The sequence below is a fragment of the Rhinolophus sinicus genome, chromosome 10, assembly GCF_057876585.1.
Source record: "Rhinolophus sinicus isolate RSI-liver-muscle chromosome 10, RSI-T2T, whole genome shotgun sequence".
Classification (NCBI taxonomy): domain Eukaryota; kingdom Metazoa; phylum Chordata; class Mammalia; order Chiroptera; family Rhinolophidae; genus Rhinolophus; species Rhinolophus sinicus.
Window position 1 is genome coordinate 13,818,380 of NC_142510.1, and position 24,846 is coordinate 13,843,225.

General features: G+C 45.8%; 2 protein-coding genes and 1 non-coding gene across 15 annotated transcripts in view; 1 reads left to right on the top strand and 2 right to left on the bottom strand.

Annotated features, from left to right (window-relative positions):
• Positions 1-2,540, bottom strand: part of ZNF75A (zinc finger protein 75A) — a 62,232-nt gene extending 59,692 nt beyond the window's left edge. For 6 of the 10 annotated variants that reach the window (XM_088801300.1, XM_088801298.1, XM_088801299.1 and 3 more), the window contains exon 1: positions 420-2,540. In XM_088801300.1, coding sequence (XP_088657426.1) covers positions 420-824 — 405 coding nt within the window. In that variant the 5' untranslated portion in view covers positions 825-2,540. The remainder of the gene's footprint in view (positions 1-419) is intronic. The other 4 variants (XM_088801297.1, XM_088801295.1, XM_074322790.2 and 1 more) reach the window with 3 other exon arrangements.
• A 33-nt stretch (positions 2,541-2,573) lies between these two features.
• Positions 2,574-7,940, top strand: LOC109436319 (uncharacterized). Of its 2 annotated transcripts, none has more exons than XR_012493150.2 (2): positions 2,574-3,002; positions 4,783-7,940. It is a non-coding gene; the product is annotated as an uncharacterized LOC109436319 (transcript). The 2 variants fall into 2 exon arrangements; XR_016022607.1 differs by having other exon boundaries at positions 2,835-3,002; positions 3,155-7,940.
• Positions 7,941-9,909: 1,969 nt separating this feature from the next.
• Positions 9,910-20,948, bottom strand: ZNF263 (zinc finger protein 263). 3 transcript variants are annotated; one of them, XR_002136082.3, is made up of 7 exons: positions 19,654-20,781; positions 18,620-18,800; positions 18,075-18,148; positions 17,657-17,783; positions 16,047-16,163; positions 14,310-15,589; positions 9,910-10,045 (listed from the first exon to the last, which is right to left on the bottom strand). XR_002136082.3 is itself a non-coding variant. In XM_019714830.3 (7 exons), the coding sequence occupies exons 2-7, from the start codon at positions 20,041-20,043 to the stop codon at positions 14,418-14,420; spliced, it is 2,061 nt and encodes a 686-aa protein (XP_019570389.3). In that variant the 5' UTR covers positions 20,044-20,493; positions 20,883-20,948; the 3' UTR covers positions 13,487-14,417. The 3 variants fall into 3 exon arrangements, 2 of the variants coding, with proteins under 2 accessions (XP_019570389.3, XP_074178889.2); XM_019714830.3 differs by lacking the exon at positions 9,910-10,045 and adding an exon at positions 20,883-20,948 and having other exon boundaries at positions 13,487-15,589; positions 19,654-20,493; XM_074322788.2 differs by lacking the exons at positions 9,910-10,045; positions 18,075-18,148; positions 18,620-18,800 and having other exon boundaries at positions 13,487-15,589.
• Between the last annotated feature and the right edge of the window lie 3,898 nt (positions 20,949-24,846).

Sequence of the window (24,846 nt, forward strand, 5' to 3'; positions counted from 1 at the left end):
TGCAGTCTTCCCTTGTTGAGTTTCCCTCTTTACTGTCCTCTCATTTGGTCCTATGTATTCTACCTATTATGGATCTGCCCATTCCTTTCTAACTTCTTGTTGCCCTTTATTTGTTTTTAGGCACTTAAGACCCAACTGCTAGGCCAAGCCAGACTGGATTTATTACCCTTCATATACCCTGGTTCCAAAAAGGGCAAAAAGCAATTCTTTCTCTAAGGCCAGGGAAGTCTCTGACATTATCTCTGCAAGCTGGGGGATAAACACTGCTGCAGGTCTGCAGTTTCAGGTGCTGCCCTAGATAGCTTAAAGGAATAATAGATCATTGACCTAATTCATCTTAGTTCTCAATTAACTGCCCACCCTCCATATATCCACCTTCATCCTATTTCATTGTATATACTGGGAATCTTTCTTCTCACCCCATTCCTTGTTTGACTGGATTCACTCTGCAAGTGGTCTACTAAGGCCACAGCCTCCTCAATGCTCTGCAGGTGGTGCTTCTTTATCCGATTCTGGGTGTCCCTGGGCAGAATGGTCAGAAACTGCTCTAGCACCAGGAGTTCCAAGATCTGCTCTTTTGAGTGTATCTCTGGCCTCAGCCATCGACGGCACAATTCCTGAAGTTGGTCAACAGCCTCACGAGGTCCAGCTGCTTCACGATAGTGGAAGCTCCGGAAGTGCTGGCGAGAGCTCTCAGAGCTAAGACTTTCCGTGTGTGTGGTATATTTCTGAGTGGAGCTCTCTTCCACAGGTCCCCTGGTGTCCCACAGAGCTCTGATCTGAGGGTTCAAATGCTCAGGAACCTTCAAATCTACCATCATCATTCTGCCTGGATGTTTTCTCTTGTGTTGGGCACACCACCAGTATCACCTTTGACAATTGAGGCCCAATCTGGTCTGGAATAAAATCAATAAAAGTATCTTCTTCCTAAGGCACTGAGGGCAGAAAAAAAGTGCATGTCAATAAGCAAGTCATGTGAATTTTTCTACTTGCTAGTTATTATGAGAGAAAAATGAACAGAAAACTTCCTGCATTGCCTGCCCTTTAAAATCAACTGCTACGCCTTTGTTTCTCTCCTTTTCTTTATATTATTCAGTTGATCTATAGTACAACTCATTGAAGATAAATGCCAATTGGTGATTTTGCCTTTACAAGAAAACAATAATAAATGAGGAAAGGTTGGTGCATGAGAAAATTGGCACCCACTGGCTGCAAAGAGTTTAGGGATTATCCAAAGATTTCATTTTTGTGCTTCCTATCTCATCTTCTCCATGTCAAGGGAAGATTAGGAGAACATTCTGAGTTTCTCTTACATTTTAGCATATCATCCTAGTCTTCTGCTTTAAAAAGAGTGTACAAACTTCTATGACATTTCATCCTCTTTTGATGATGGAAGCTTTCACTTTGTGGAACACTTGAGGTTCTCCTTTCCTTGTTATGACACTGCCAAAAGAGCTCTGAAACAGTGAGGTCAGAGTAGAAGGAAAAGAATTAGGGAAAAAGTAGACTTTTCTTCTTAGAAAGCAATTTAGTAACTAGGTGCTCAACTTTCTTCTTTGGCACTTCTTTGCGAGACGTATAAAAGACACTACACAGAAGATTTATGCCTGTATTTTTAAATTTCTGTTTACTTGAACTAGTAAAAATTGCAGCCGACTTTTCTTTACAAAATGTTTATCCAAATATGAATTCGCAGAAAAGGAGAGAATAGCAGTTGATGACCTTTCTGACTTTACATTTCTTTAAGAGTCTATTAGAGTTCTAAGGGAGGCTGAGGAGAGTTTCGTGCGCCCCACTCTTCCTGAGGTGATGGCAGTAGAACCGGCACCGAGATTCTGTCCGAGATGCCACGGAATTCACAAACGGCCGGCTCCACCGGGCTCAGGGGGCACGGAGACAGGTCCTACGCTTTTGCATCAGCAGAAGCAGATCTTCCTGACGTTGAACTGCGGCTCAGCCGCGGTCACATCAGCCCGCAAAGGAAACTCCAGCAGAGGCGGGAAAATGGACATTACTGCTCGCCCCGCGTCTGGACAGCGGACAGGCCCTCTTGAGCACTGTGCAAGCGGGCAGCGTCTGAGTGGGCTCCAGCCGCAGGCCCAGGGCTATCTGCGCAGAACGAGTGACCTGCGTCGCCTGACCGCCGGCCTTCCCAAAGTCGCGCCGCAGGCTCCGGCCGCCCGACCACGAAAAATGGCTGCCTCGCCTCCAACCGCCTTGAAGCGGCGAGCTGCAGCCGGCGGCTTTCGGGGGCTCCGGAGCCGACGCCGAAAGGGAGCCGCTTCTTGGTTACCTCGGACAGCTGGGCTTTGTGGAGGCCTCTCCTTCTTCCTTGGGCTCAACTGCAAGTCGCCACCCTTCCGGCCGCGGATTAAAGACCACAGCTCTCCGCCTCGCGCCACTCAAAAGGGTAGTCCAGCGAGCGGAGGCGTGGGGGTTACGCGGGGCAGGCACCGCAACACCACAGACCCACAGGTAACCTCGCTTCTTCCGTGGCGTTCCAACGCCGTGGTCCCGGAGCCACGCTCACACCGGAACCGGAAGTGGAGTACTTCCGGGGTGGCTCCGTGCTGCCCTGCTCCGTCCGCCAACGCCGAGGCTCCAGGCTGAGCGGAAGGAACTGATTTACTGCCTGGTTCAGCGCTGACACCTGAAAGAGTTAATGCCACCGAGTCTCCAGGCCGCGGCGCCTAGATGGGCCCTACGCGCGGCTCGGCCCATGCGTGTCGCCGTCTCGCGGTCTGGCTTCTGAGGCGTTGCGCGCCTGGGTGGTTCTTGCGTCGTCTTCGGCTGCCGGCGGCCGGGTAATAGGGAGTCACGCCGGGTGAAGGTTGCCGCCCCCTGTGGCCTCAGCCTTCTTACAGCCCAGCAGGCAGTCCCGGAGCTCGTCGCAGTCTCCTCGAGGAAGGAAGCCGTTTGTCTCGCCCAGGATCAGCGGCCCTGAGTGGTCTGTACCCTTTTCTGGGCCGCGCTTCCCTCACAACGATGTTTTCTCTTATGAGGTAGGTTTTAACTTGTGAAATAGGTTACATTTATAGTTCTCCATGACAGAGAAATTTAGAGCTAAGAAGTGACTTACCCAGGTCACATAATTTACCAGTGGCAGCTCCTAGACTGGAGTTAGGTCCCGTTACCCTATTTTTTCCCACTACAGCATGCTTCCTGGAGAATGGGAACCTTTTTCACCTTCAGTCTCCTACAGTGTCTGGCCGATTTACCTGGGTAAGGTGGGCATTCCACGCATATTTACTATATCATATTTAAAGGAATCTGAGTATTTCGGTTTGTTTGTATTTTAATTATCAGTGTTTTCGTAGTGTCAGCCTCTAGCAGTCAAGGGATTAAGTCTACTAGGTATAGCCAGTGTTACAAAGTCGGCAGGACAATGTCTTTGAATCGGAATCTGGCAGAAGGGCTGAGGCAATTTCATTAATATCAGTAACACGGGGTAGGGTAAAGTAAGACATAAGCTGAAAGCTGCAGAACTTCCAAGGAAATGGAAATTGATTTTTGTTTGGGGATAATTATAAAAGACATTGAGGGATTTGCCCGCAGCAGGGAGTGGGCAAAAGGAAAGGTTAAGAGCAAAGCCTTGAAAAGCTGGAAAGATTAGAGGTGACATTTTTACTAAATGTAATTAGGCTACATTTAAGGAAAGAAAGTTAGAGAATAACTTGATGTGGATCTATGTGCTTTGAGTGGGAGTGAAGAGATTGCATTTAATAAAGTACATCCTAGAGCATCATTTGAGGGTTTTCAAGGGAGCTTCTTCCCAGAGCAGTTCATCTAGAGGTAAGTTAAGGTGGGAATGAAAATGGGAGACTATTATGCTATTTTTGCTTTTACATAGAATGATGTTACAGTCCTTTAAGGCATTGGTCTTGATCCTTTTTGAATGAGAAAAGGATTATACAGAGGCAATGATAATAAGCATGTGCCTAAATCACTTGTATATGTTTCAAAGTAGGTTCATTTCCTTAGAATCTCAATCAGGTTGGGGCTTACTTTCTTGCCAGCAGTGCCCTTGGATGTCATCGGAAGGCCTGAATCATATAACATGGGTAGGGAGTTGGTTAGAGAAGATGGGGAGAACGTGGAAGAGACCCTGTGAAAGGAAGAAGAGGAAGCAGGACACAAAATGATGAATAGTGAAATGAGGGCCACTGATACTTTTCATTGGTTGAAGTTTGGTGCCATAGTTACTTACTTTTGCTGTGGAGCTCACAAAAGTCCCCTGAGTCTTTCCTTTTGATGTCACCTTCCTTTATATGGGCACCATTTGAGAAATGATGACTGTACCGTTGGGAAGCAATGAAAGCAAACACATGGAGTTTATTATGAGACACCACACAACTGCTGTAGTGGGCTGAATGCTTTTTGCTGGGTGACTGGCTAGAGTTAATGGTGCTGCTATTGGCTGACAAATATATTGTTTTCTTTTTCCATTTATAATAATTATTACTTAGTATTGCCTTAGTTATAGCTGTCTCTTTTACAAAGTTTCTTGATCTTAGTCTGTCACTGGTTCCACACCCTGTTAACGATGATACCCTTTCATGATCCTCTCAATGCTCCACAAACCAGTTGGCAGTTCTTTCCTCTAACAAAGTTAGAGGAAAACTAATGGTGTAGACTCTTTTGGATTCCTCGATAAGATGCTTGTGAGAATTCTATGTAGTTGAATGAATGGAAAGAAAGCCAGTCAGGCTTTGCCCTGAGAGGAAAAAACTGAAATACCAATCATTTTCCTCATTTCTCTGACATACTTTTTTTTCTTCATAGCACGTGGAATGGCAATTTATGTTACTTCCTATGAGGTTGTGTATCTGGAATGAGAACCATGAAGTTAATTTAGAGTAGGACATTTCTAAGGACATGGAATGGAATTGGGCAGCACCAGGAGGTCCTGAAAGGAATATTAGAGGGAGCTGAGCTACAGAAGTTTGCCAACAGAAGGATTTATGGGAACAACTGATCAGAAACACCAGTAGAGAAACTTTTTGAATTTCTTCAAGCAGTGGAAAAAATGAGTCTTGGTTTAAATTAAACAAAATCTACACTGAAGAGAAACCAAATAGTCTCAAATACTAAAAGCGTGTTACTTAAAACCCTAATGTAAATTTAGGAAAACAAAGGGACAGATCTTCTAAAATTTTTAATTATTGTAAAATAATTTGTAAAACTTTTGGACTCACCTCTAACACTTGCCACGATTCTGAAACTTGCTGACATCCCAAGTGAAAAATAACACTTGAGAATACACCAGATGTACACAAGAAAGATCTAAGAATGGATAAGTACCACTAACAAATTATTACATACTTACAGATTACCTTGGTTAACTTACTAAGAAACACTCAAGTTAAAGCTCAGTCTTTAAGAATGCTATATTGAATGTAATAAAAGTTGGATTTCAATCATATGGATAACAGAAACACCAATTTTATTCTTCACTTAAAGATATTATACAACAGTTACCAAATTCCAGCTCTCCAGACACCCCAATTCAGGGAAGCTTGGAGTTTTTTATCCAGGTGGATAGATTGCTGGCCCAGTGAACACTAATACAGAGCCATATGAGCACCATTTTCTTTCTTGGCAGTGAGGTAAACTCAGATCCTTTGGGAAGAGAAGCCTCATTGTACCTCTGCTATACAAGATTACTCTGTCCTTGCCTTTGAGGCTTTCCCACTTCCTTTTTCTCAAGCACCATTTTTTATTGAGACTTATCTCACCTGGAGCTGTTCTTGTGTGCACATCTCGCCTCCTCTCTTCCTTTTGTCTTTTCCTGTGTTAACTTAAAAAGAGTATGCAGGTATTCCTGTTATTCCTGACTGGTGCTGCTATATCTGTCGAGGGAGAGGAGCAAAGGGATTCTGAAAACTGATCATCCATGTCTTGCAGGAGCAACAGCTAGAGAGGACTTTGGCATTGACAGATTTCTGAGTTCATAAGACCTTTACCTCTAGACCAGCACTTTGGTTATGAGCCCTTATCCCCTTTAGCCCATTACCCTCTAGTACAAATGCCTGTGCCTCTTAGGGCTTTGAGTTAGTTTGGGGGGTAGGGGGGTTTTGTTTTTTAATATTTTTACAATTTATTACGGCTTTTTCCCTTTTCTCTACTGGTTTGAAACCAAATTCAGTATGAATAAGAGAGGGAAATATACAACATTGAATTTGGAAGAGAAAATGAAGGTTCTAAGTAGAATTGAAGCTGGACGATCACTTAAAAGTGTAATGGATGAATTTGGAATCAGTAAATCTACATTTTATGACATTAAAAAGAATAAGAAATTGATTTTGGACTTTGTACTGAAGCAGGACATGCCATTAATTGGGGCTGAGAAGAGAAAGAGGACAACAGGAGCCAAATATGGAGATGTAGATGACGCAGTCTACATGTGGTACCAACAGAAACGCTCAGCTGGTGTCCCCGTCAGAGGTGTGGAGCTTCAGGCTGCTGCAGAGAGGTTCGCACAGTGTTTCGGGCGAACAGACTTCAAAGCTAGTACTGGTTGGCTTTTTAGATTTCGAAATAGGCACGCAATTGGGAACCAAAAAGTATGTACGGAACAAGTCCTAAGTTCAGTTTCAGAAAACATTGAGCCATTTCGACAAAAACTGTCCATGCTTATCAAAGAGGAGAAACTGCTTCTAGCTCAGCTGTACAGTGGGGGTGAAACTGACCTCTTTTGGAAGTCAATGCCAGAAAACACTCAGGCAAACAGAAAAGATATATGCCTACCGGGGAGGAAAATAAACAAAGAGCAGCTGTCTGCTCTTTTATGTGCAAATGCAGACGGAACTCATAAGTTAAAGTCCATCATTATTGGAAAATCAAAGCTGCCCAAAAGTGTGAAGGAGGACACAAGTACATTACCTGTGATATATAAACCTAGTAAAGATGTTTGGTTCACCAAAGAATTGTTTTCAGAATGGTTCTTTCAAAATTTTGTTCCTGAGGTCAGGCATTTTCAACTTAATGTTCTAAGATTCCATGAAGAGGATGTCAGGGCCTTGTTACTTCTGGACAGTTCCCCAGTTCACCATTCTGCTGAATCACTAACCAGTGAGGATGGTCGAATCAAATGCATGTTCTTTCCCCATAACACTTCAACCTTGGTTCAACCAATGAATCAAGGTGTGATCTTAAGCTGCAAACGACTTTATAGGTGGAAGCAACTTGAAGAGAGTCTTGTAATTTTTGAAGAAAGTGATTATGAGCAAGATAAAGGAGAAAAAGGGGTTTCCAAGATTAAAATCTACAACATAAAAAGTGCAATTTTTAACTGGGCAAAGAGTTGGGATGAAGTAAAACAAACAACCATAGTAAATGCATGGGAAAATCTTCTTTACAAAAAGGAACCTGAATATGATCTTCAAGGATTAGAGGATGGGAATTATAGACAAATTCTTGAGAAATGTGGGGAGTTGGAAACCAAGCTAGATGATGATAGTGTGTGGTTAAATGGTGGTGATGAAGAAAAGACTAGTCCCCCAAAATCAAAAGGTGGAATTACAAAGGAAGTTGTTCAAAAAAGAGAAGCCAAAGAGCCGATTGCTGAATTTAAGTTATCTGCTGTAAGAAAGAGTTTAGACAACCTTCTTAACTTTGTTGATGCCACACCTGAGTTTCAAAGGTTTCATTTCACACTGAAAGAGATGCAACAAGAAATAATCAAGAAACAGTTCCAGAGTAGAATCCATTCTAGAATTGGTAGCTTTTTGAAACCTAGGCTTCATAATATTAAGGATTCCTTCAGTATGCCTTCAACTTCTGGTTCTAGTATTTAGATTTTGTGTTTAAAGATTTCTGCATTTATATGATGTAAATTGTCATTGTTTTTATCAACTGACCTCATTTTGCATATCAGTGCCCATACAGTTTATAAAATACACAATTTGAAAACAATAAATTTGTTTCTTTAAATGTATAAATATATTCATTAATCTATATTTTTTTCTATTTTAGACAAGGATCTGAATAATGAGGAATTACTGTCCCAGGTTATCTAAAATGGAATGGATTAGATGTGTGTGGGGGGGAAGCTTTCAATTCTATCTTAATGTATTAACAGCATATAACAAACATATATTCTGACTGGTTCTAGTTACCTTTAAGAAGATAAGGATTAGGTTTTCAGTTTAATGTTATGTCATGCTCTACTTTCTTAAATCAGTTACCACGTATTTAGTGTTTATTTTCCTCTTATCGTGGAAGTAACATACTGATGATAGAAGATACATAAAAAAAAAGTATTCAAATTCTATTGACCAATGATAGTCTCCCTTAACACTTTGGTATATTTCATGTGTTTTTAAAATAGGCAGATTACATTATAAATACAATTTTACATCTTACTGTCTTAATATATTTTAGGCTTTCATATTTATAAGAAGTTAGCATTTGTTGAGATACCTTGCAAGCCTAGAGTAGAATGGATTGTGGAAGAAATTGAAGGGGATGTCAGATGAGCATGCTGGACAGCTCTCTAGTTCTTTTTGAGTCATTGCATCAAATATCTTTCCAGAATAAATTCCCAGAATAAAAGACCAGCAGTCACACCCTTTTTCAAGTTATCAATTTACTCATGCTGGGCAAACTTCATGTTGCCTGCCCTTCTATGCTAGACATGGGGCATTTAGACCTGAATTACAAAGAATATGAACAGGAACAAACCACTGTTGGATATGTAAGAGCTAAGGTGAGTATGGAGAGGGCTTGGATAGGAGTCAAGCGTGAGGGTCAAGCATGACTTTTGTGTTGGAGTTGGACTTTAAAGTTTAGTGGAGGAAGGGAAGGGCAGTCTGGGCAAAGGGGAGTGTGAGCACAGGCTGTTATGAGAGTACATCTCCCTAGAAAGCTGCAAGGTCCCTGGATGTTTGCTGTAGGAGCAATTGGCAGGAAAGACAGGTCAGGGCCAAATTTTCAGTACCCTTGGGAATCATCCTAAGATTTTAGACTTCGGTCTGGGCCCAAAGCCCTGTCGGCTCTACCTCCTCTAGTCTCAGCATCTCCTCACTGTTCGAGTCCTGGCCTACGTTGCCATCCCACCCTGCATGGATGACTGCACCAGTCTAGTCGCCCAGCCTTCTTTCTTGTCCTCTCCCCATCCTTTTCCCCACCGTGTAGCGGTGGCGATCAAACTAAAACAAAAATGAGGAGGCACTTCTCCTGCTTACGGCCCCTTTCCAAGTGCCCATCCCCACACAGCTCTGCGCTGTCCTGTTTGCTGGACTGAGAGCCGGCCCTGACGCCCAGCACCACTGTCGGCCTGGACTGGTGCACACCTAAGGGACCAGGACGTTTCGGAGTGCAGTCGCGCTGCCAGTATCCTCTCGGATGGGTAGAGAGGGAAGCCCTGCGACCATGTGCCGGTTCTACCCAGGTGGCCAGGCAGCCGCAAGTCCATGGCCAGGCAGCCAGCCAGAGCGGCCGGATGGGGCGGGATCACAGGCTGAGGCCTGCTGGAGAGAAGGGAGCCTCCTGGGGCAGCTACGCAGTGGTGGTCGGAGGGGCGGAGCGTCAGACAGGGGTGGGGAGCCTGTGCGCGCCTGCGTTCACTCACTGTTCCTGTGCTGGTGTCGAAGCGCTGGTCTCGAAGCCCTGGTCTCGAAGGTCGATGGTGAAGGGTGGATCTGAAGGGAAGAACGACAGAGACAGAGGTGGCCGCCGACGCCCCATCAGCCCTTGCTCCTTCAGAGAGATCCGCTGGAGAGTCGTCCTGGGTGGGACCAGTCCGCTGGGGCAGGCTGGTGTTTCTAGTGAAGTGGCGCCCAGTCCCGATGCCCACGGAAGGCTAAGCTGCAAGAGCCAGAGATTTGTTTGCTTTGCCCAAGTCTCAGAAAAGACTTACGTCTTTGGTTCTGAAAATCATTCCTGAGGACTAGAGCTCTTCCGAGAAACTTCTTGTTCCAGTGGCTGGGGCAGGATTCCTAAATGTTAAGCTGGACACCTTCCCAGGAGAGCAGGGAATCCCCTCAAAGGCAGCTTCACCTTCCGAGTATGGAACCACACCTAGGTTCTGGAGCATTTTTCGTGCCTTGAGGGGAAATGAGGATGAAGAGGCAAACACAGTTCCTCATTATGTCTAAGACACCCCAGGATCTCAGAAATAAAAGTATTTTTTCCCCACCCTTTCTGCTTGGGGAAATATTGTCTCCCTGGAGCAAGTTTGGGTCCTGGTGAGTCACCAGTTTTGACTTGACAAGCTTCTGGGACATTCAAGGTATCTCAGTGATGAATTGAGGACATTAACTGGAAGATCTGTCCGAATTTTTCGTGTGGTCTAAGCCATTTTTCATAAACTATCTTGTCATTGAATTTACCTAGCCCATTCCCACTGCCTTCTAACTGTGTACCAGTCAGGCAAGATGGAGACCTTCGTAGTAAAAATTATCGGATGAGAAGGAATTATGTCTCCCTTTCAAGAATGGAAATCAAGTGTAAATCAAGTGCTTACAAATAGATTGAAGGCTAAAAGGAAATGCTAATAAATACACTTTTACTTTAATTCATCTTGCTATTCTCGAGCTCCCCACACTCAAGTGTTAGGAAGTCTAGTGATGATAAATTTGCTAGTTGGTTTCCTATAATACACATTAAGACCTTTTACATGACTTAGTATTTCAAAGGCTTGTGAAACATTTACAAAAGTTACATGTCTTAAGCAGTGGTGGTGATTTTGCCTATTCCAAAATTCTATCAGTTGATAATGCATTGGTTCAACAGTAAATGTCAGAATATGATATCGAGACCCACAAATTCATTAGTGCAGTAAAAATTCTTAAAGTGGTTTCTGATAAACAATTTAATGCTTGTTTTAACTCTTCCAGTCTCTGGACCTATAGACTGTCCTCATTACTGTCTGGCCTGCTTTTAGTCTGCCTCTGATAGGCTTTTTCACATTTTTTAAATGTGCTACTGATTCTCCACCCAGGAGGCTTTCTGCTGCTCTCCTGTGCTACATTTGCCAGAAGGACATGTGGCTATTACTCAGGGTCAGGCCACATTTCCCAGGTCACCTCTGTACCTCTTTGGACTTAGGGAGCCAGGGGTCTTTAGTGCATAATTCTCCCTTTGACATAAAGCCAACTGGAATCTGTTCTGGTTTCTTTCACAAGAGGACTAGCAGGTGAAAAGTATTACGTACAAAGTATGTGTGTAATGTAAAAATATGAATGTAGAAAGCATACACTTGGCTATCCCTTGCAGTGACCTCATGGGAGCCTGCAGTAAGGGCCTCTGACCTACTCTTTGAAATATGACTACAAGGGAAGATGGCATTAATCCTGCCTATCTCTAGCAGACTGCTCCCTGAAGTTCCTGCCAGTGTGATTTTACATTGATCTCAGTGCCAGCGAATTAGAAGACAACCTTGCCAGTATTACCTGCCCACAGATGGCACAAATACAGAGGGTGCCAAAAAAATGTATACACATGTTAAGAAAACTATTAAAATTGTAATACTCAATATATACCAATAACAAAAGACGAATACAAGTCATGTTTGACTTCTGCAATTACAAGAGGTGCTCAAAGTGGTTAGCATCAGCGTCCAGACACTTCTTACAGCCAACTACTGCTTGAGTAGTGTTGACCAAGGTGTCCACTTGTATACATTTTTTTGGTACCTCCGGTAGAGGAGTACTTTCTATGTGCCAGGCACTGTGCTAAATGTTTTATATGCAACAATTCACATGACATCATCTCCTTAAAACAAGGCTGAGGGCCGGCCTGGTGGCTCAGGCGGTTAGAGCTCCGTGCGCCTGACTCTGAAGGCTGCCGGTTTGATCCCCACATGAGCCAGTGGGCTCTCAACCACAAGGTTGCCAGTTCAATTCCTTGAGTCCCGCAAGGGGCGGTGGGCCGCACCCCCTGCAACTAAGATTGAAAATGGCACCTTGAGCTGAGCTGCCTCCCGAATGGCTCAGTTGGTCAGAGCGCGGGCTCTCAACCACAGGTTTGCTGTTCGATTCCTCAACTCCCGCAAGGGATGGTGGGCTGCACCCCCTGCAACTAGCAACGGCAACTGGACCTGGAACTCAGCTGCATCCTCCACAACTAAGACTGAAAAGACAACTTGAAGCTGAATGGCACCCTCCACAACTAAGAGTGAAAGGACAACAACTTGACTTGGAAAAAAGTCCTGGAAGTACACACTGTTCCCCAATAAAGAACTGTTCCCCTTTCCCAATTAAAAAAAACAAACAAAAAACGGCTGAGAACAGTTATGCATCTGATGTTTGCCAGAAAGGGAGCTAAACTGGGGGCTAGGTGGAGGCTCGTACTGGAAAGCCTTTTTAATGCCGAGAGCAAATATATGGGGGTCCTTGTTGCACTAAGCCTCAAGCTGCAATGCTCCATGTAGGAACACCACCAGTTGGCCCATTGTAAGAGCTACATGGGGGATACTACTGGGGGAGAGAAGAGGAGGGAGAGTGAAGGGGAGGGAGCTTTCCATTCTTGTGAGATCTACAACACACAGGTTGCCATCTTAACCAGAGAGTGCTTAGCGACAACACCAACTTGACACCACCCACCCATTTTATTGCACCAGCAGCCACATCAGCCCAATCCTGCTCCTACCACTGTGGATCCTACATTAATCTCTCAAATTCCCACCGCCCTCCAAGCCTCGTCCCAGTGCGCCCCCGTCCCCACATTACCACTGCTCTCTTGTGGATAAGAGAAAGGCAGAGAAATGAGAAACTAAGGTTTTTTTAAAATTAGCTCAGAAAACCAAGGAAAAACTCATATTAAACTGAGGCAGGGCTAAGACAAGACTGACAAGAAAGGGGTGGGGCCTATAGGGTTGTTTCCTCGCTTTAAATTGCTATATTTGATAGCTGGTTGCCAATGAAATGTTTCACCATTTTCTCCCAAAGGAAGGCTAGTTAGATATTTTCCTGGCATCAGAATGTCCTACTCCTAGAATACTTCCTGGTATTCTACCTCTTTTTCCATAGGTACACACTCCTAGAATTCCTATTCCCAATTCCCCATTCTAAAATATAATGCTTTCCCCTAAGAATTTTGCCCTCCTCATGTATCTTCCCTCCATTAATGGGCAGTAACTCAGCTACATCAGGACTATCTTTTCCCAGGACTCATTTGCAAGATCAAAATATCCTGTCTTAGTAGAGCCAGATCTTCCTTCAGTTACTTCACAAGGAAGTAAACATTCTAAACAAAGAATTGAAGACACTTTTATTGCTGTACACCACAGAAGAAAACCTAAGAGACCATTATAACATCACCCCAAGCAGCCACTGGGCTTGACCCTTTGTTACCACATAGCAGTCCCAGCCTGGAGTTGGCCAACGCCACACGCACCATAGCCTGTCTGCTGCCACCTTTGTCAGACCCTTCCCAACCAACCCAGTAAGACCACAAAGAGAAAGCAGGTCCTTCAACCAAAGCAAAAGGGAGACAGATCAACACTGGAGGCCAGGACAAAGGCCCTCAACAAAAAGTCACACACTTTCATATTTCCTGAAGATATTTATTACCATCCAAACACGTATTTATTACCATCCAAACATATCTCCAACAGGGAAAGACATGATCCCTAATTTCCCTCCTAAGATCCATGTTTTCAAAGTCTCCCAGGGAACTCATCTTACGTGAAACTCTGAAGACTCCAGAGCTCTGTTTATCTTTCTCTGACAGAGGTGGAAGTCTTGATCTCTGCAAAGGGTAGACTAATTCAGACTCCAGTCCTCTGCCAATTCCTAGGCTGACCTAAAAATTCCATCTTACTATTTCCCTCAGGTCCTTTGGTCTCTGGGTCCGTCTTGTCTGAAGTGCCATTTACATGCATGGCCTGCCAATGGACCCACCCTCCTGTCGAGCATTGAGGTGTACTGGTGGCTTCCCTGTCAGGGCTTCTGGAGAGCTACAACTCACCACCAGTCTTTGTTTGCTCTCCAGTTGGTTTCCCAGGAGACTCAGCCCCTCTTCTTTGGTCTCAAGGGCCTCAAGAACTCAAATGCTCCTGGTGAATGTCCCAAGTGAGGAAGCAGGAAAAGAAATGTCACGTGGATTCCCAAAGTTGCTGGGAAAGATACTAGACACAGTTAAGGCCTCCAAATCACAACTTGATAAATATACCAAGGGGGTAGGTGCACCCTGAGACAGGGCAGACTTCACGGAGAATTTCACCCTTAGCACATCACCTCAAAGCTTCTCACCTTTGCCATCCTCACTATTTCAAACATAATTCCTTTATAGTTTTATGCAAACCCTTTGCTGCCTCACAATGACCCTCACACCCCACCATCCCTGTTACTCTTTATAGTAATTACCTTAAAAACACAGATGATTTGGTTGGCTGGACAAGCAATACCAGCTCTCAACAACAGGACCCTCTGAATATGCCACCTTATCTGGGGCAAAATAAAATCCCATTGTTTCTATCCGGTGTGAGTTCTCTGATGACTCATAAGGCGTGAACTCCGAGAAAAGCTTTCTCCACATTCAGAACATTTATAAGGTCTTTCTCCTGTATGGGTTCTCAGATGACGAATCCGATTGGAGCTGTGAGAGAAACTGTCTCCACACTCGTGACAGGTATAGGGTTTCTCTCCTGTGTGAATTCTCTGGTGCCTGATTAAGTTAGATCTATGAGAAAAGTTTTCCCCGCAAAGAGTACATTTGTATGGTTTCTCTCCTGTGTGCGTTCTCTGATGTCTGGTGAGGTGCATGCCCTGCCGGAAGCTTTTGCCACAAGTCAAGCATTCAAAGAGTTTCTTCTCTGCCTTGTGCGTTCCATGATTTGTAAGAAAGGGGGTGCTGTCACTCATTGTTTCCCCACACTCGGAGAAGGGGTAAAGCCTCTCTCTCTCGTGAGTTCTTTCGTGTATGACAAGGTGAGAACTGCGCGAGAAACTTTTCCCACACTCAGCACACTTATAGGGTCTCTCTCCTGTGTGAATTCTCTGGTGCCTAAGGAGGTTGGAACTGTGAGCAAAGATCTCCCCGCACTCAGGGCACTTGTAAGGCTTTTCACCGGTGTGCGTTCTCTGGTGTCTGTGAAGGTTGGAGTTGCAAGAGAAGCTTTTTCCACATACGTTACACTGATACGGCTTCTCGCCTGTGTGGGTGCGCTGATGGCGAGTGAGGTGAGTGTTCTGACTGAAGCTTTTTCCACATTCAAGGCACTTATGGGCCTCCTCTCCCAAGTGTGCTCTGTGCAGTGATGATAGAAAGTGTGGGTTCCCTCCGAAGATTTCACTGCACTCCACACCCATACACAGTCTTTCTGCTGCATGTATTCTCTGATGTCTAATTAGGTTCGAGTTGTTAGAGAAATTTTTGCCACACAAGGGACATAAATGGAGCTTCTTCGGCTGTAGTTCCTTTGGTCGTCCCACTTCTCTGCAACTTGTGGCCCCCACTAAAGACTGCTCCATCCGACCCACTGGGGGAGTCTCCCAATGCCCTTCTGCCCTGTCCGCAGGCTGTCCCTGCTCAGGACTCCAGGGCACCTCCCCTCTGGCCTGGCCAGGCAGCAGCGCCTGCGGATGAATGCTCTCAGGGGAAATGGACCAAGCACTTTCTTCCCGGTTCTCAAATTTCTCTTCCCCTGGTAGATGGAGAGAAACCAAACCTCTACATTATTTCTACCCCAGAAAAAAGAAAATCCCACAGTAGGTCAGAGTCCAGAAAAGCTGGTTCTATCTCAGTTTCCTATCTTCCCCATCTAGGGAAAACACTCTAGGGAGGCATCTGGATTAAGAGGTAGGGCCATTGCTCAGGAATCAGAGCTTAGACCAATCCTGAATTCCCTTGTAGGGGCCCCCATCTCCTTCTTCAACTGAGCCTCTGACTTCTGCCCTTCAAAAATGGGTGCAATGGAGCAGGGCTGGGACTACAGTGGGCAAATGAGCCAAGGAGTGAATGCCTCATTATATTTTGCACCGTGGATGTCTCACCAGCTTCACTGGGATGGAAGTGGGCTAGCCCCACACCTAAACCCTCAAATGTCTCACTCCCAACTGGGGGAGACTAGCTAGGCAGACTGCTCGTCTTTCATTCCTTACCTGGAGCTGGGCGTCTGGGGCTCAGGCCCTCCTTGCAACTCTGGACACTGGGATCCCATGGTTTTCCTCCTTGTTCCACCTGGGTGCTCAGGGCTTCCTGACTGGGAACCTGAGACTCTGTTCACAATGAAACAAAGAAATTTCTGTCATCACTTTTCTCTGGCAGGCAGGGGAAACAAAGATAGTCTTCTTCCCTGCCCTCAGTGGGTGGATAGAGGGTGTAATAAGTCTGACAGCAATTACTTGGAATATACACTAACCTGTTCCCCGTGGTTACTTCTAGAGAAAGAAATTGGGAGAGACTATAGCTTTTTTCCTTTTTTTTGCAGTGAGAATGTACCTTGAAATTAAAACAATCAAATGAACATAGAGTGGTCAATTCCTTGACGAATCAGTTGAATATTGTAGAAGAGCCCTGACTCTTACTTATAAATAGAGAATAGAACTAAATTTGGGCAACTCCAGAGGGAGGAAATATAATATGATGGACAACCAGAAAAGGACCTGGCTGGGACTCTGAGAGGACCCTGAAGTCAAAATCCAAAAGTGCCACTCCTGTGCCATGCTGAAAACAAAAACCTCACTCCAACTAAAGCAAACATGGACTTTAAACAGTGTAGCTTTAAGAACTTGTGATCTGAACTTCTCTTCCTATGGAGCACACTCACTGAAAGAGCTGTGCTCAACTTAGGGCACCTAGCCACAGCAGTGACCCTTTTGCAGAATTAGTGCAAGTGAGCTGATAGCTGTGCTTCTCTTTATGAAAACCTGATGTATGAAAACAAAGTGCAGTGTGATTCTTCTACTGTGTACAGCAATGTAGCCATAATCATAATAGACGCATTCCTTTCTTATGTTGTTTTTAAGACTCCCCCCAACTTTGTATTATGAGAATTTTCACACAGAAAAGTTGAAGGAATTAAACAATACACTCGCCACCTAAATCCTACAAGTTGTCGTATACTGTCTGCCTAAAAAAACTATCGGTTTTTTGTCGTATTTCACAGGTTTCATTTTAAATCTCTGCATAGTATTAATAGTTCAACATATAGATGCATCTTAATTTATGCTTAATATATTTAGCTCCAGTGTTGGATATATACATCATTACCAAATTTCCACAAGGCCTTCCCTGCTTCCTGAATTTTTAAGGGCTAGGATGGCTGCTAAGCAGGAATGTTGATGCCACTGCCCCTGAAATTTGTATCTTTGGGGAAGGGCCTAGAAATACTAATGAAGCACAGAAAACATAAGTGAGGTCAAAATCAAGCACTTCCAAATTGCAAGGTATCAAGAACTTAGAACCCCACAGCATCCTATGACACTGAAAGTGTGTAGTGGGGAGTGGGGGCAGTCACTGGATTTGATTCGTTCTGCCCTGGGAAGTCCATTATGGCTCAGACTCCCTGCCTTCGGCTCTGGCAGCTGGGGCCCATTGTGTGCCACGTGTGCCACTTGGAAGATGTTTAACTAATCCTAGTCCAGGGGATTTTAGACAAAGGGAGGCCTTTTGGAAAAATTGGGAACTTAAATCCAGAAGATGAGTGGCTAAGGGACAGGACCCTGGCCAGAAATGGCTCAGTCTTCATCCCTAGAAAAGAAGTCCTTACCCAGTGAGTCCACATTCTCATAACTCTCCTGCACCGTGTCCCTGGAGAGGGCCCTCTTACTAGGATCCTGATGCCCCCACTCCTCCTGGGAGATGTACATAGCCACGTCCTCTAAGCTCTCAGGCAACTGAAACAGCACAAGATCTCCTTTAGCCCCTGAGGCACCAAGAACAATTCAAGCAGAGTCATGGGTTAAAAGGGCAAAACCCGGGGGTGCCAAGGACACATATCATGGGGAAGAAGGGTGCCAGGCCTAGGAGTGAGGTGAGGAGGCAAACAAAGATGGGAGAGATGTGCTGGTGAGGGAGAAAGAATCCTCTCCAAGTGGCAGAAGGACCCAACCACCACAAGAACAACATGGGGTATGCGTGTGTGTGGGAGGGGAGCTAAGGGGAGACATTGAGAACTTCCACATCACCTGGGGCCCAGTCATCTCCTTGTCTTCCATGTTTCCTTCGGGAGGAAAGAGAGAAAGCCAGGGAGCAGACAATGCTGAAGGTGATAGAAATCATGATGAGAATGGCATTCCTAATTCTTGGCAACCCAGGGATTATTATTACAACACAGTATCCATTCCCCCACACCCAGTCTCTGCTCTGGGGAGTAAACACTGAACAAAAGAAGGCAAGAGAGGCATAATAAAGCCATATCGAAAATGACATCCTAAATTCCAGAATGAGGGTAAGGAATACCAGCAGGTAATCTGCAGCATTCAATCCCTCTAGCATTCACCTAGCTCTAAATGTCAGTTCTGCATACAAAAGGGCTTACTTACTAAGGGATCCCCCTCCCTCTGCCCACCCCAAGAAGAACCCAACCACTAGTTCTAGGTCTTTCACTCCACTCTGGGAACCCTGAAGCCAGACATTCCCTCTCCTCCTCGGCAGTGGTGCTCCATCCTGCTGCCAGGGGCAACCCAAAAGCCCCTCCTCCCTCCCACCTGCCCAGATGACTGTTCCTCACCCCTCTCCTTTACAGCCTGGGGGTCCCTTTTAAGGCTGGGGCCTAGCAGCTCCTGCAGCCTGGGGCCAGGGCTTCGCTCAGTCTCCATTGGCTCCAACTTGAAGCTCGGTGACTCTCGTGCTGTTTCCAGAGGCAAAGGCTCCTCCAAAAGCATTTCTGTTCCCCGCCCATGGTTTGTGACCTGGGAACCAACCCACATCACTCATCATCACAACAGGGCCCCACAGGACGGGAAATTAATACAGAATTCTGAAAGAAAGCCTTCAGAGAACCAGCAAGAGAAAACAGTGGTTTCCACCCTTTTCTGATCCCATGTGCATGTGAGAAAATGGGGGTGGGTGGTGGGAAAGAGAAGAGTCTACTGCTAGAGAACGCTTTCCCCACACAGCTCTTCTGACACACCTCACTCCCTCTTGCTTTCCCCACTTTTTCTAGATGCTTCCATCCCTCACTGCTGAGTAAGTTAAACTTGGCTGGCCCTGGGGGCAAGTGCTCTCAAAGCTTCAGTGCCAAACTGGTTTTCTAAGTCCACAATTAACCCCCACCCAGCTCAGAAGAGAAGACCAGACTGCTGGCCCTAATACAACAATAGCTAACAGATATTAAGCAGTCACTATAAGCCAATAGTGTGACCAAAACTACATGCTGCCCTTTCTAACCTTCAAAGCAACCCTAGAAAGACCATTTTCAATTTACCAGTGGCATATCTGAGACCCCAAAAGATTAAGTAAGTTGCCCAAAGTCACAACGCTAGTAGAACAGAGTGACAATTTGAAACCTGCGAGCTAATTCCAGGGCTCACACTAATGCAGAGACACCGCCTGCATATGGAAACAGGGGACTCTTCATTACTCACTCTATCCACTTGGATAAAATCTGGAGGATGAGTGTTCCTGACTAAACTACAAAAAGGGTTCTTGCCCATGTAAGTCCTATCCAGGGAAATCAAGTAAATTCTTTTGGGAAACTGGGCCAACACGCTCTGCCAGTCCTGGGGCCAAACAAATCGCAGGTAACACAGATCTTTTTCTCACCTGTTGCCTCAGTCTCCCAAGTTCCCGCTGCATATCTTCCACAAGGGTCACCGCTTCCTCGCCGCTCTCCGGATGCAGCTCCTGAACCCTGCTCTGGATCTCCTGGGGCAGGATGGTTAGAAATTGCTCCAGCACCAGCAGCTCCAAGATCTGCTCCTTGGTACGCATCTCAGGCCGCAGCCACCCATGGCAAAGCTCCTGAAGCCGGCTTAGGGCTTCCCGGGGCCCAGCGGCCTCCTGGAAGCGGAACCGTCTAAAGCGCAGGTGGGAGGCCTCCGGGCTAGGCCCTGGGTCTGGCGGGAGCAGCTCCTGGCTCCAGGCGCAGTCCTCCTCCAGTTTCACTATCAGGAGCCCTTCCCGGTCTTGAGAGCCCGGGCCCGACGCCATCATCAGGACCCCGGAGTGTGCCTTGCCCCCGAAACGAGCTGCGCCCTCCTGAGAGGGAGCCCCCGGTCCCACGCAGAAATGGCTGGCGTCAAGGGCCGGGGGACCCGGGGCTTCAAGTCACGGCCAAAGAGCCCAGCTTCAGCCCGGCCGCAGCCGCCTCCGGCACCTAAGCCTCAGTAGATCCAAGGCGCCGTATCGCCGGCCCCCTGGCCAGCCCGCCCCAGGACCTCCTTAGGGCAGGACCTGAGCGCCACGCTTTTCCCCTCGTCGCGGACTCACGCAGGACTCGGGGCTTGGCTTCCACACCGGAAGTTTCAGAGCGCGAGTTAAGCGTCCACAGCCAACTGCGCCTGTCCGGAACCAACTTCCGGGTCACGTTCCGCGAACTCTAGCGCCAATCGGGTCAGGTCTCGGCACAGATTCACCGCCGACCAACCAGAAGGGATGGTTTACCTGCAGGGACGGGAGAAGCAAGAGGCCAATTGGAGACGAGAGGCGGGCCTATTCGGCCCCGAGACCCCAGAGGTCGCTGGGGTTGGACGCGGGGGTGAGAGCGTGGTCGCTAAGTCGATTTGTGGATAATAATTTCCAAACGGGTGCGACCAGCGGGCTGCCTGGGTGAGAATTCTCCGGAAATCTCACTGAGATACAAACTCTCGAGCCATGCGAGATCCAGTTCCTCAGAGTGTCGAGGTCGGCCCGGAAATCTGAATTAACATCCCCCCCGATAAATTATTCACCCACAGGCAAGTTTGAGAATAACCGTCCAGGACATGACGGACTTAAAGGCAGTATCTACCCACACCTGTTACTTAGGGTTTTGAGGCGAGGACCCCACCCACCCCGGCGGCCTCGGAGGCTCCAGAGTCGGGCCGAACTTAACCGCCAGTTCGGCGTCTGGGGGAGGACGGGAAATGAGCTGCCCCTCCCGAGTCAGCGTCCTCGCGGGGTCTGCCGGGAGATGCAGTCCATGGTGCGGTATGCGACTGCGCCTGCGCCTGCGCCACGGGCAGGTGCCGGAACGGCGGAGAGCGGCGCAGGGAAACCATCAATCCGGCTTGGTACTGCGTTGGACTAGTGACCGGTGGCGGTCCCCTGCCCAGCCAGAGTCCTGCTTTGGACGGCTGGACGTCCCCGAGGACCGCTCCGGACTCGGCCGCGCGCCACCGGCTCACGATTTGAAACCGGATTTTAAACTTGCCTGGGACGTGTCCTTCATTGTCCCCCCCCCCCCCGCGGGGGCGGGATGGTTATTTATCTCCCTCCCAGCTGGGCGGTGAATTTTCATCGTGAGGGGAGAATGGAAGCAAACCTGGAGGGTCGGTTCCCTGGCCGGCGCAGTGGAAGGCTTTGTGCCCATAAGAGGGGGAGGGGCGGCCCAACTGTGAGGTGGGTGTGCATGGCCAAGGTCCCCCCAGCTCCTCCATTCCCTTCAGAAGGGTCAAGCCTGTGGGCTCGGGAGATAGAAGCGTCCTAGGAGTGAAGCGTGACAACCAGTACCGTTTATTGAGCTCCTGCTTGCGTGCAACCGGATTCTCACAACATACAAAATTGTAGGAAGTAGATGCTATTATCATGCCCGTGTTACAGATAATGGACCGCGTGTCAGTTAAGTCACTTGCCCATGGTCACACAGCTAGTCTGTCGCTGAAGTTCAAGCTACCATGATGGTAAAGGGTGATAGGATGGAGAGAGTTGACTTCGAATAACTGGGTGGAAAGAGTCCTAAGTTGTTGTTTTTTCTTGTTTCATGCCAGGGAAAATGACAGGTTCACAAGCTATTGTGGCAAATGCAGGCCCAGAGGCCTCACAACACACGAGCAGGTATAGGTCCATTTCAGAAAACGTGACCTCAGAGTCCTCTAAGACCATTTTCATGTTTTAGACATATTTCAAGAGACTATAGATTCTAACCTTATAACCAGTTATCTGGCATTTACTGTGTCATCACAGACAAGTTATTAAATCTTCCTAAGCCCCAAACCTCAGTCCCTCATCTGTTTTGAGGGGATAATTCTATACCTACCTTATGGATGAGAATTAAATGAGTTAACATATGTAGGATGCTTAGAACAGTACACGCAGCACTTAGTGTGAATTCAATAAATATTACGTATTATCAATGCACAGCAAATTCCTGAAGACTTACTGTGGGGGCAGAGCCCCAGAAAGCAGTTTCCAGGCTCTCGGCCTCACATAGACAGGTGCTGGCTCAGGTAGTAGATGGCCGTCAGCTGTAACCAGTGAGCCATTGGCCACTAATATAACTGCTGTGGCTATGCTAGGAGAAGGGAGAAGAGAGAAGAGAGAGAGAGAAGAATGGGGGCTAGCAAGAAGATGGCGGCTAGGCTGGCAAGCGTGGATGGCGGTTTGCGGACAGTGTGGATCCAGCCTCCAGTGAGAGTATAGTGCCGCCAGAGAGAATATAGTGGTATGACTCCCCTACCTATGGCTCCGTGGGTGTTCCTTTTTGGCCTCACCATATCCTGCGTTCTTGTATGGGGAGTGGGAGCAGAGACCCCCACAGGCCGCCCTGCACGACAAATGGCTCAGCGAGCAGGGTCTCCCGCACGACACTTACCCTATTTCATAGAAAAGCCACTTGGATTATTATTGCAGGATGGGGATATTTGCAAAACTACACATACCTTCAGATGAGAAGAATGAAGGATGGAGCATTTGCTGTGTAAGTTCCCTTTGATTTTAGGTTATTAATGGATACTTAAAGCTAGATGGATTTTCAGATTTACTCAAAATTAGTGTTAATACTCCTCTGCCATTTCTTTGAGGCCTATCTATATTCAGACAGAAAGTAGCTGCTATTTGGAAGTGGGGTTACAGGCCAGCAGATCTATAGGGGTTCATTTGAGACAGGAGTTCTTAACCTGAGATCCATGAAATTCTAGAGCAGCATTGTGCAATAGAATTTACTGCAATGGTGACTCCTGAGCACTTAAAATGCAGCTAGTGTTGCTAAGTGCTAGCTAGTGGCTATCATATTGGTCATAGAGGGTGACATGGATAGATTTAGAGATTTTTGTAAACCTTTTTATATTGTATGCAAAATTGCATGTGTATGTGTATTTTCTAGGAAGTGGATCCATGGCTTTCATCAAGTTCTCTTAACCACCAAACAGATTAAGAGCCACTACTTTAGGGCTTTGATGAAAAGTAAGTTAAGGAAAGTAAGTATGCCCTCTTGTAACCACTGTTGATTCTGCTTTCTTAGACTTTCTTGTCCTCGGCTATAGGTGGCTCCTTAACTCTTAACAGAGAAAAACACATTTGAATCTCAAATAAAGAACCCCTACTACTCCTGGTCCTAGTTCTCATGAATACTAGATTCTGTCTCTAGAGCTGCTTTCAGTCCTTACCTAGGTCTTATAGATTCCCGTGCACTCAAGGGGGGCAGTAGTCTGTGCCTGATTTTCAAATTGACATTTGATGAAATCTAGTGTTAAGACTTTCAAGTCTGTGCTCTTCCGCATGGGAGCAGACAAATGAGCAGCTTCTGTCTTTCTGAAATGCTGCTCACCTTAGGATATACTGGCCTCTAAGCTTCTCCCACCCTAAGCCTTTGCTATTTGCCTCTACCCAGTTTTGGTTTCTTCCTACTTTACTTGACTACAGCTTTCCTGTGATCTATGGCTTAGGGTTTACTTTTAAGTGTATCACATTACTCTTAGATCTCACCTTAGCTTTGAAATCCAATCATAAAATAGTGACTGTAAATGGCATTTCATTTGAAATGCATTTTATTTTTATTAATCTGAAATATATTGCCTTTTCCCCATGAAAATATAAAATAAGGCATTTTGCTCCACTTCCTATAGCTTGATAAAATGTTCTGAAATTTACATTTTCCTTCACATTAACCAAACTAACTAATATTGTTCGTTAATGTTAATATTTAAACATTTTTCTCTATTTGGATCTTAAGTCATATTTACCAACCCACATTTTATTGCAATCCACTACATTTTGTCAGAGGTGAGGAAGGAGAGGAAGAGACACATAAAAAGGCTGCAAACCATAACTGCTCTCAGTGAGGGAAGGAATGCTAGGACATGGCGGGCTGGAGAAAATTTTACTTACCTTTAGATTGCCAGAAACATTGGTAGGTAGTTGTTTGGGTTAATTTCAAGATAATTCACTTCTAGACTTCGGCTAGAAGAAACACATAAAGGTGATTTTTCCTAGTCACCAACCAACCCAGTTCACATACCAATTTTTATTTGAAAATCTCTTAACTGAAATTAATCCAGGATATAGTTCTAAAACTTCCACTTTTACCCCTCTCTCTCCTCTTGTGACTCAATGGGAGAATGCTTCTCATCTTTAACACAGAATTTTAGGAAGATTTACTTCAGATTTTAGTCCTAACTTAGATAATTCTATTATCAAAATATTCAAAAGATAACATAAAACTAATTTAGGGCATTGACTTTAACACAAAATGAATTCAATCCTCTTGCACGGGAGGACAAGAGCCTTGAATTCAACTCAAAAGGAGTTTTTCCCTCATTTTGGTTTTAATATTGAAAAACTGCCTGACAAAGGCTCCAAGTAAAATAATCCAACTGAGAAGGAAATAGAGGGGCTATCTGCCCCAGTAATCAGCCTGAATTCAGGAAAAACTAGTGGTGACACAAATATACTTCTTGTTTTTCTTATTACCAGGATATCCAGTACCACAACCTGACCTGAGCTTCCCAGTGGAGCACAGAGATGTGAAATGGATGGAGGGATTGGAGATTCTACAGAAATGAAACAATTATTTGACTTCAGGATAGGCTGGTATCCACT

Bases quoted from the DNA above. Each gene is read 5' to 3' on its own strand.
- ZNF263 (XM_019714830.3), bottom strand. From the start codon at position 20,043: ATGATGGCGTCGGGCCCGGGCTCTCAAGACCGGGAAGGGCTCCTGATA. The intron at 17,784-18,074 runs GTGATGTGGAAG...GTGCTGTTTCAG, and splicing joins AGGAGATGACTGGGCCCCAG to TTGCCTGAGAGCTTAGAGGA. The intron at 15,590-16,046 runs GTAAGGAATGAA...TCCATCTACCAG, and splicing joins CCCCAGACGCCCAGCTCCAG to GGGAAGAGAAATTTGAGAAC.